Source organism: Odocoileus virginianus, chromosome 22 (genome assembly GCF_023699985.2).
Source record: "Odocoileus virginianus isolate 20LAN1187 ecotype Illinois chromosome 22, Ovbor_1.2, whole genome shotgun sequence".
NCBI lineage: Eukaryota > Metazoa > Chordata > Mammalia > Artiodactyla > Cervidae > Odocoileus > Odocoileus virginianus.
The window spans coordinates 23,394,152-23,405,259 of record NC_069695.1 but is presented as its reverse complement, the minus strand read 5'-3'; the positions used below and the strand labels follow the sequence as shown (position 1 = coordinate 23,405,259).

Here is an 11,108-nt window from a genome sequence, read left to right as displayed (position 1 = left end):
TAGAGGCAAGGAAGTATGCTCTGTCCACTATGAGGCCAAAGTAAGACGTATGGTCAAGCTGAGCCTCTGATGGGAGGGAAAATAATATACTCCTTCCATGGAGGTGGGATTTGGGGTAGAAGGTAGTGATTATTTTCAGAGAAAAACCAAATTTATTATATGGTATAAGAAAATGAGATGTGACCTTATTGAATTGCAAGATTTTTTTACATCAAGTGAAAAATTATCACTAAGCCATTGTTAGTCTAGCTTAGTCCAAGTTGTTCTAATAGTTAACAGACAGTTAATAGATGATACTGTTTTTGTATTCTCATGTTTTTTAATGGATTGTTCTACTTTAGCTATATAGAATTCTTTTTTTTTTTTAAGATTAACAGCCAAACACATGGAAGTTATTAGAAGCATCATTCATTAGAAGCATCATCTATCAACTTGAAGAAAAAAATTATATGTAATTTTCATTTCAATAAGGTAAGTAGCTTATATTGTTATAGTTTAGTGCCTTCAAAGATAATTGGTCAGTATGCCAAATACACTTAAATATATTCAAAGAAATGTAACTTTTTTGGACAAGATTATATGTTCACATAATGAAATGGAGTATATAGTGAAAAGTAAGCTGTTTCCCCCCCACACACTTCTTGCACTTGATCCCATAGTTCTCTTTCTTAGAAGTCTTCACTGTTACTAGTTTCTTGGACTTCCTTCCAACCTATTGTGTGCACAGGCAAGCAGACGTTTCTATACCTTTCCTTCTTCCCACTGTCTTCCTTTTTTCTTTTTATGACAAGGGGAAGTCTTCCCTGTTATGCACCTTGCTTTATTTGGGTTAACAGTGTTTTTCGGTTGTAGGTCCATATCAGTTACTTACAGTTCTATTTTTTGGGCAGACTTATTAAAGCATAATGTATGTATAATAACGGCAGCCTTTTAAAGCGTACAGTTTGGTGGATTTTGACAGATTTGTACATTCTTGGAACTACCATCACAATCACGGTAGAGATCATTTCCATTACCTCCAAAAGTCTGTCTCTCCCTCTACTCCTACCCCAGGCTGTGACTCATCTATTTTCTGTTATTGTAGATAAGTGCCTTTTCTAGAATTTCATAAAAGTAAAATACTTTATGTACTCTTTGTGTCTAGCCCTTTTCATTCAACATCATGATTGTGAAGTTCATTCATGTGGTTCCAAGCACTTTGTTCCTTTTGATTGCTGAACCAGTAGTACTGAACCACCATATTTATCCCCATTCACCCGGGTAATAATTGGGATGGCTGTGTGGGGATCTTTCCCCTTTTGTGAGTCCCATTTTCTCCCCATCTCGTGGTACTGCCCATTTCTGCTTCTTGAGGGATTCTCTGGTTTAAGTAGAGTTGCTTCTCACTTGGCTTTCTTCAATTTCCAGTTTAGGATCAGTTTTCTTTGAGTTTGGAGGTTATTTGTCCTTCTTTGTAGCTTCTGTACTTTTAATTTTTATCATCTACACTTTTGTTCTTTATCCTTTGGATTTATGGTTTTGTCTTGCTTCATTTTAATCTATTGCTTTTTTTCTTTAAGTATTACATGAGAGTAGGCATAAATGTTGTATATTTAAATCTGTCTTTTTAACTGTGTCACTATTTTTCTATGAATATAATTATTTACGTGCACTATTTTCCCTCAGAGTAGGATTTTTGCTTTACTAGCTTAACCACTATATGTCTGTATTAAGATTTTTTTTTTGTATTACAAAGTTTTTCTAAAGTGTAAAATTGAAATAGAAAAGCTAACTTCATTGGATGCATGTGCCGTAGTTTACTTCAGATTAGACATACTATACTTAAGCGTTATGTGTAAGTGGAGCTCTGAAAACTAATGTTAGGACAGGGTAAAGTTATGGAGTATAGATTAATATATCAATAGATGAGATGTAAATAATTACATCTTTGTACTTTATAAACATTTTTCAATATTTTACTTTTAGGTGCTGTATAATGTGTTAAAAGGAAATTATAAGGAATGATTTTGTCAAATTCTTATGAGTTATGGTGGCTGAAAGATCAAATGTTTCTTGTGGGAAAGGAAATGTAAGTAACCTCAAGGAGTAGATTGATTTTCAGCTATTCTCTGTTTATTTAAGACGGGTTTTTGATTTGTAAGACTATACTTAGGATACTTTTTTTCTGTTAACCTTAAGTTTGCTGCCCCTTCAGCTTGGCCCCAGAAGAAACACAAACAGTAAAATGGAGCCAAACCCTTAATGAGGCACTGTGTTACCCATACCCACAGCAAAGCTGAACCCAGGTCACCTTAACATCAATCACCTAACCCACGGCAGCTTACAGATGTGTAATCAAGAACAATTGCTTATACAGTTTTAAAGTGTATTCTAAGTATACACTCTAAGTAATTGAAAGAGAGAAGTAACATTTTTTGTAAGTTGTGGTCATTTCTTTGTAGTGTTAGCATTGCCAAATTTCTTGGGTTGTACAAAATTTAATGTTTGTTTTTTTATTTTTCCAGAAATGGCAGCACAAAAGGAAATCTGTAATAGAGTATTTTATTAAACGGAAGTGGTTAAATAAGAACTTTAAATCAACAGACTCTGCAAACAAGGAAAGAAACGTGTTAGCTGTAAGACATGTTTCTAATGAATCAAAGTCCAATAACTGTAGACTTCAGAAGAAAAAAATTTTCAAAAACTTTGTCAAAACAGACAGGTCAGTGATAAATAACTTCTCCAGTCATAGGGCTAGGCCTGAAAACAAATTTAATTGAAACATTAACAAAACAGATCAAACTTGAATTAAAATTTTTGTCATAAAAAGTTCTGAAAATATCAGCTTAAATACTCCTCAAATATCTATTGCCTTGTCCAAAGTAAAGCAAATATCATTCAGCCTTCATGCCATAAGGATGACAGAAATCTTAGCAGACTAGTACTTTTGTTGAAAATGTGTGTATCAGTTGATTTTTTTAGACCTGCTCAGTAATAATACTAGACATTCAGCATTTATTATTTACTAGGACACAAAAATTTCGAAAATACTCAGAAAAGGAGGACCTTACTCAGGAATGATGTCCATTCAGGAGAAATCAAAAGAAAATTCCTCCAGTGTTATTAAAAAGAATGAAGATAAGAATTTAGAAACACAAGTTCAAGGTTCTCAAAAGAATCTAGCAAAAAAATCAGATCCAAAGGAAGCTATAAAATCACTGGTTAAATCTTCCAATGAAAGTAAAGTAAATCAGCCTGAATTAGGAACATGCATGAGCACAAGGTCAGCATCCAGTGATCAAAAAGCTAGTAAACCTATTAATAAAACTATGGTGACCGTAAAGGGACATTCACAACAAGAATCTACAAAACAGAAGAAAATATCTCAGAAAAAATCAGTGCACGAAACCCCTAAATCAAATGAACAGCTGAACCGGAGATCACAAAGACTACAACAGTTAACAGAGGTTTCAACAAGATCTCTGCGTAGTAGAGAAATTCAGGGTCAGACTCAAGCAGTTAAACAGAGTTTGCCACCAACAAAAAAAGAGCACTGTAGCAATACTCAGAGTAAATCCAATAAAGCTAAAACAAATCAGAAACATGTGAAAAGAAAAGTATTGGAAATAAAGTCTGATTCTAAAGAGGAAGGAAATTCTGAAACTAATGAAGTGATCAATTCCCCCAAAGGAAAAAAGCGCAAAGTGGAGCATCAGACGGCTTACACTTCGAGTTCTCAGTGCACGAAAGGGTCTGAAAAGCGTCTGCAGAAAACCAGGAAAGAAGAAACAAAGTCTTCTTCTGAGATAAAAAGATCCAAAGTGGCTACTTCAGTGGTCTCTAAAAAGAAGGAGATGAAAAAGTCAGTTCCTACACAAGTGAATACTAGTGCAAAATCCCAAAAATGTCCACAGCCATCAGTGCCTGAACCAACTGTAGACAATGGGCTGGAGCACACAGGAACACGCAAACGGGGGAGCATTCTCCAGCTCTGTGAAGAGATTGCTGGTGAAATTGAGTCAGATACTGTAGAGGTAAAAAAGGAATCTTCACAAATGGAAAACGTAAAGGAGGAGAAGCCTACAGAAATAAAACTGGAAGAAACGGAGACTGAAAGACAAACACTTCATCAGAAGGAAGCGAATCAGGACGTTCAGTGTAATCGTTTTTTCCCCAGTAGAAAAACAAAGACTGTGAGATGTATACTAAATGGAATAAACAACTCAACTAAAAAGAACTCCAACTGGACTAAAATTAAACTCTCAAAATTTAACTCTGTGCAGCAAAATAAATTAGACTCTCAATTTTCCCCTAAATTGGGCTTATTACGAACCAGTTTTTCACTACCTGCGTTAGAAACGCATCAGCAAGTGACTCAAAGTACATTTTTAGGGTCAAAACCATATGGTGATAAAAATAAAGCTTGCCAGCAGGAAGAAATGAAAGAAGTTAATTCTGAAGACGTTAAACCTAATGATATTGCAGTTGAAATGAATAAAATCCCCAAAAAGACTCCTGAAAATTGTCATTTGGGTAATCAGATAGAACCACCTTCTGACCAACCATTGGATAAGCAGAAGAAAGATTCTTTTGAATCAACACCGGATAAGGTAATCTATTTTCGTTATGTACCTGGAGGTGTCTGAGTATTTTCTGATAAGAATTAAGTGTTTATAACATACTTTAGCTTAAGAATTAAGTTGTAAAAGTTGGAAGAGTCATTTGGTAAGGAATTAGCGAGAGTTTCATTAACCCAGTCTTGTAGTGAGTGATAGAACTTACTGATTCCTTTAGATGGCTCATATTTACATGAATGCTTGTCGTTGTTTCCTTATTTTCACCCTTCATTTTTATTTTATGTGAAGCACCTGTCAGATTCTAGCTTTTCATTTTCATTTAACACACTGGTTTGTTTCCTTTTTCTCTTAATTATAACTGAAGAAACTGTTTCATAGTGAGTGACTAAAATGTGGAACTTGAAATTGGGCTCAGTTCTGATCAAGTTGTTAAAATAACTTCATCTGGCACAAGTCAGCTTTTCACCACCTGATAAAACTTGAATGTTTTTAGCAGAGGTGCCTTTTGCTTTGACTTGTGCAGCCATTTTGAACAGTTGGCAAATAAAATGCCTGAGGGATGTAAATAATTCAGTCCTCAGGCTAAGAATAAAATTGTAGTGGGCAAAAATTTTGTAAATGGAAAAGTAAATTGAAAAACAGAATCTAAATAGCTGGAAGAAACTTGATTACCTAAGAAGTAGTTTTGAAACTTTATAAAAGCAGCTGAACCATTTCTTTCCAAATTAAAATGTAGTTAAAATATCAATATATAAAATCAGTAGGCAGAACTTTAGCACTCTGTAATACTGATTTTTAAAACACCAATTTTGTTTCAGTTATTTAATTTTATAATGAGAAAGCTGAGAGCAGTAGAAGAATGTGGGTTAGGCCATGTGTTTGGTGACACAAATAGATTTGAATTCAGGTGTCCCGATTTTCAGTCCTTAATTCTTTCTACAGTGACATACCCTGGGTATAAGAAGATCATTTGAGAAAAAAAATCATGAATAGAGGAAAAACTTTCGAGGCATTTAGGTCTAAAAGCAAATTTGAGTGAGTGAGGAGTCAGGGTTTGTGTCAGAAGCCCCCAAAATAGATTGTTGTTTATTCTCATTGATACATGGGTATTTTAATAGTTGTAAAAAAAAAAATATGCCACACTTTATTTATGGTTTCCTCTGTGAAAGTCCTTTTACGTTGTTTCCAACTTTTTCACTGATACCAACAATGTGAGTGAGATACCAACTATCATAAGAGTGGTTAGATGTGCTGGTGAACATAATCATTTCAAGACATATTGAGTGCCTGCTGCATTCGAGACACCGTGCTAATAAGGCTATATAAGATGGTCTGTGTCCTGCCTTTAATGAACTTACATTGTACTAGTCACTTAGAGATTTCTCTTCTTCCGATAAATACTGTTTAATGAAGGCATAATAATAGCTTTTGTTTAATGAACACTGCTTCTTTATTAGGCAAAGGAGAACTTCATATAATTGTCACCACATTCTACAGCATGAGTTCTATTACTATCCACGTATTACAGGTGAGGAGAGTGAGGCTTAGAAATTTAAGTGAAGCTTAGAGATCTGTGTAACATGTAAGTGATGGAGCCAGGCTTTAAACTGAGATTGACTGGCTTCAGAATCTAGCTGAATTTATACTTGGGGAAGTAGAAGAGTGTAAAAAAGCAAACCTTACACCATTTGAAAACTTTTTCTGTGGCTGTCTGTAATTTTTCTTCTTTTTATTACATGGTGTCAGTCTCAAAAGTGCTGAAAAATGATGATGGTTGGTAAGGCTAAGCATCTGTCTGATACAGGCCTTCTGAATTCTTCAGGCCAAATTTAAAGTATTTGGATTTTATGAATTTTAAAGCTCAATTATTTTATGATTTTTTTTAAACTAGTAATTCTAGCTTCCTAATGGAGATTAATTACTAACGTCATTATTTTTATTGTTTTTAATTTTTCTGCCTTTTAATGACAAAAATGTTCATATTTCAAAAATGTAATGTTCAAGAATAATGTTATGTGTTCTTTGTAACAGTTACAATGCAGATAGATACAGACACACACACAAAAGTTATCTGTTCACCACCACATTTCCATTCCTCTGAGATAGCTAATGTTTGAGTTTGCACTATTTTCCTTTGTTAGTTATTGAGTATCTACTTTGACAGAGTTTTGATTGAGGAGTTCTTAGAAATACAAGGATAAATATAATAAGTCTTTGCTCTTAAGAGTATTAGGAGATTAAAAAATATATACTTGAAACTATATACTGAAGTATATATATACAAAAATATACTTACATATACACATGCATATGTACTTAAGAATATATAGGAGATTAATTAAAAAAAATAAGTAATTCAAAATAGAAAGTGGTAAGAGCATGAAAGATGGATGAGGTAATTGGGAAATTTGGGGAAAGGGAATGGGAAATTTGGGGAAAAAGAATGGAAAACTTGGAGATTTCATGGAAGGGGTTAATATTTAATGACTTGAGTTTATACAGGGGTAGGGTGTTGTAGATTAGCACTGTTCAGTAGAGATACAGTGTGAGCCACATAAATTGTTCAAAAACTTCTGCTAGCCACGTTTAAAAAAATTGGTAAAGTTAATATATTTTACTTGTCATGTAAAAATAATGATTCAATGTGTCATGAGTTTTAAAAATTGAGGTGTTTTACCTTTTTTTTTTTTGGTACTAATACCTCAAAATCTGGTAGGTGATTTACATCTGCAATAAATCGCAGGTCAGTCATATCACATTTTAAGTGCCCAACAGTGAGCTGTGGCAGTGGCTATTGTAATGGACAGTGAGACTTAGGTAGATGAAACCCCGAAAAAGCATAGAGCCGGCAGATATGGAGTGTATCTGTGGGAGAGGTAAAGTTTTCAGTCTAGCATGAAGGGGAATAATGAGTTGATGCTGAGATGGAGGGTAGCTTGTAGGGAGATCATAAAGAGACTTTTTTTTAAGGCATATCTTGTGTGAATTACTCCATATATGCTCTTAAATTTTCTTAGTATAGTGCTAAAATTCACTGAAAATATTGTAGTAACACGCAAAGGTTGATACAAAAGTGAATATTAACATTTTGAATTATATGTGCTTAGAATTGCAGCCTATGTTTGGAATCTAAGCTTGAAAACAATCCAGTGGAAAATGCCACTACTGTCTCAACTCTGCTCAGTCAAGCAAAAATTGATACAGGAGAGAATAAATTTCCAGGTAATACTTTGAAAGTATTGTTTAGATTTCACAGTGGTCAGAGATTTTTTTTGTCAGTATAACAGAAGACTATATCCACTATCAAATAAACCTGTTAAATCCTTCTTTTAACCATTGCTTATGTTTTTCAAATGTTTGATGATAACTATTCTTTGAAGGGGGAGAATTGCGTCTGTTGATTGGGTTGTGTACATTACTTAAGGTGATTGTTTGACTCCCTGCCCAAACTACTTTGCTTTTAAATCTTTTGTTTGTGAACTTACTTTCTGGAGAAGTGTTATTTAATGAATTGCTTAAATTAGTGATTGCAGTTTATTTCTCAAGTATAAATGACTAGTTTACCAAGTTCTTATCTTTAACCCTTAATTACTCAGTTTTCCATCTTAGTAATTGTATCTTTGAATTAAATCAGTTCTTGCATTCTGTTCACTTTTATCATAAAAAACTTTATTTTTGTAACCGAATGAATATTTTGAGGGTAATTCCCTGGCAGTCTAGTGGTTAGGACTCGGCGCTTTTTCTGCAGCAGAACGAGTTCCATCCCTGGTTGAGGAATTAAGATCCTACAAGCTGAATGGCGTGGCCAAAAAAATTGGGCAATATGTTCTTTGAACTCTTGAATAGGGATTTGTTCACCTATATCAGATGAAGCACCAGGAGATACAGAAGAGAAATTCCTAAATATTGAGTTCATATAATTGATTCACTTAGGAGTGCTTAGTTGCTAAGGTGTGTTTGACTCTTGTGACCCCATGGACTGTAACCCACCAGGCTCCTTGTCCATGGAATTTCCCTGACCCATCAGGGATGCCCTTAGTGGGGAAAGGGGAAGTATAATATGAATACCAGAAATGCATTTATTCGTTAGAAAATTGTTATTGCGTTATTTGATTAGTAATACGATTAAAGGACTTCCCTGGTGGCTCAGAGGTAAAGAATCTGCCTGCAGGAGACTTGGATTTGATCCCTGGAGAAGGAAATAGCAACCCACTCCAGTAGTCTTGCCTGGGAAATCCTGTGACAGAGGGGCCTGGTGGGCAACAATCCATGGAGACAAAAGAGTCAGACACTATTTAGCACTTGAACCACCAGCAATGTGATTAAAACTCCAGAGACTACAGGTTTTTTTAAGCTAATGTTTTCCTTTATTTCTGTTTAGAGACTGAATAATTAATTATGAAAGCATTATTATGAATAATTATGAAAGCATTTAAACAATTTCCTTTATTGTTCAGTGCTAGTAATTACTGCTGAAACTAGAGACACACTGTTAATCTACCATTAGATCTCTCTGCAGCTCTGTAGAGCTTTTTTGCCTCTTCTCTGAAGAGAAATTCCTAGAAAGATGACTCTTAATTTTATCAAATGGTATTTATTAAAAATAAACCATTTAGTGCACTGAGGTTGTTTTTCTTTACGATAATTTTTAACTGTTAGGTGGAGGGCTAGTACAAAGCTTAGTACATAACCCATCTTTTTATTAAATCACAGGTTCAGTTCCCCAACAACACAGTATATTCTGTAATCAGACATCTAAGACAAGTGATAACAGGTAAGGTATTAGTTTAATTCAAGTATAAATATGAGAACTTCAGGATTTTATACTTGTAAGTTTTGAGTTTGGGAAATTTTTTCCCTTGAAAGGTTGCATTAGTAATCATCAGTTTTTCACACAGATGTGATAGAAATTCTGTTTTTAGTGTACTTTTCTTTTTCTGTGTCTATACATAGTGTTTTGCAGCTTTTAGTTTTTTCTCAGTGTATTATAGAAGATAGAAAAGATGTTTTCTACGTTCCTTCCTCATTCTTTTAAATTCTGTATTAGATTTCATTGTGCACATTTTCCATTGTTTATTAACAGTTCTCTATTGAAACCTTGGTTGTTTCTAGTTTATTTCTATCAGAAAAAAAGTCCTACAGTAAACACTTATCTTTGTCCACTTACGTGGCTCTATCTAGGATAAATTCATAGCTCTAGGATTTAACCTGCCTTGCCAAATTTTCCTTGCAAAGTGGTTGCGTCTTATACTCCCAGCAACAATATATGAGAATGCTCCTTTTGCCCAAAAAGCCTCATGATATATATTAGCAAAATGTAAAAGTATTTCAGCAGATTAAAAGCTTTTTGTTCTGTCTTTACTTTCAAAATAAATTAGTATGACTTTTTTGCTTTACTGATTACTGAAAACAATATTTAGGACAAACTGTAGTGACTCAAATTGCCGAAACTATGAAACTTAAAACTTATTCATACTATAGTAGGTACTACATTCTTTTGTTTTTATGTTGCAAATGAGTTGTTTCTTTGGGTTTCCTTTTGGTTTTTAAAAGGTTATTTCCCTGCCCCCACACCCCTTGGAATTTTATTTGTCATAGTGTAGTATAGAAAAGCCTAAGTATTTTTCTGCCAGTGATTTGAAATGATATGGATCTATAACATTTAATAGTTGTCTGGTTGGTTGGTTGTTTTTTTAAAAGGGAGATACCACCAAATCATTCTTGGCCCAAGTGTAATTCCCATTTGGAGATAACAATTCCAAAAGACTTGAAACTAAAAGAAGCAGAGAAAACTGATGAAAAACAGTTGATCATAGTAAGTATACAACTTGACCTTTTAGCTAAAATGTTGCTACACCATCTTATTTATACACATTGTCAAGGAATAAATTCATTTTTTTCCCCTACAGAGCCTTTTTGTCACCGTAATTCTTCATTATGGAAATATTCTTGGTAGTATGACAGCCACTCTCTCAGTGATTCCATCCTGTAATAATAAAAATTCAAATTTCCTTCTAGTTTTATTTACAACAGATTGATACTTTATTTCACATATTTTCTTAAATGTGTCATTTGATCACTACCTTCTTTTAGTAGTTGGTTTAAATTTTAAAATAACATGGAGCTTAATAAATACAGATGATTTTAAATATGTGTATTTTAGTATATGTTGTAATTGTTAAACTACATTTTACAGGAAGATAAACCAGTAGTTAGTTTGAAATAGAAAATAAGTCCTATTTGGTGGCAAGGTAGAAAACAGAGGGAGATAGTTTCACTGATGAAAAATCGAATTTGAATGAGTGAGCACAATATAAAAAAAAAGAAGAAACCCAAAATAATAGGAACATTTAATGTAGTTCCAGTTGACACAAGTAATCAGATTTTTTTTGTACTGGTTAATTGGTTTTAGCTTTAATCAGTTCAGTTCAGCCGCTCAGCCATGTCAGACTCTTTGTGACCCCATGAATTGCACTATGCCAGGCCTCCCTGTCCATCACAAACTCCTCTAGTTTACTCAAAACTCATGTCCATCGAGTCGGTGATGCCATC

At 34.0% G+C, this 11,108-nt stretch overlaps 1 protein-coding gene across 3 annotated transcripts in view; it reads left to right on the top strand.

The window, feature by feature from the left end:
- The first annotated feature begins 1,967 nt into the window (after positions 1-1,967).
- Positions 1,968-11,108, top strand: part of ESCO1 (establishment of sister chromatid cohesion N-acetyltransferase 1) — a 30,722-nt gene continuing 21,581 nt past the window's right edge. For all 3 annotated transcript variants that reach the window (XM_070452727.1, XM_020881749.2, XM_070452728.1), the window contains exons 1-5: positions 1,968-2,068; positions 2,505-4,589; positions 7,664-7,778; positions 9,270-9,330; positions 10,257-10,371. In XM_070452727.1, coding sequence (XP_070308828.1) covers positions 3,057-4,589; positions 7,664-7,778; positions 9,270-9,330; positions 10,257-10,371 — 1,824 coding nt within the window. In that variant the 5' untranslated portion in view covers positions 1,968-2,068; positions 2,505-3,056. The remainder of the gene's footprint in view (positions 2,069-2,504; positions 4,590-7,663; positions 7,779-9,269; positions 9,331-10,256; positions 10,372-11,108) is intronic.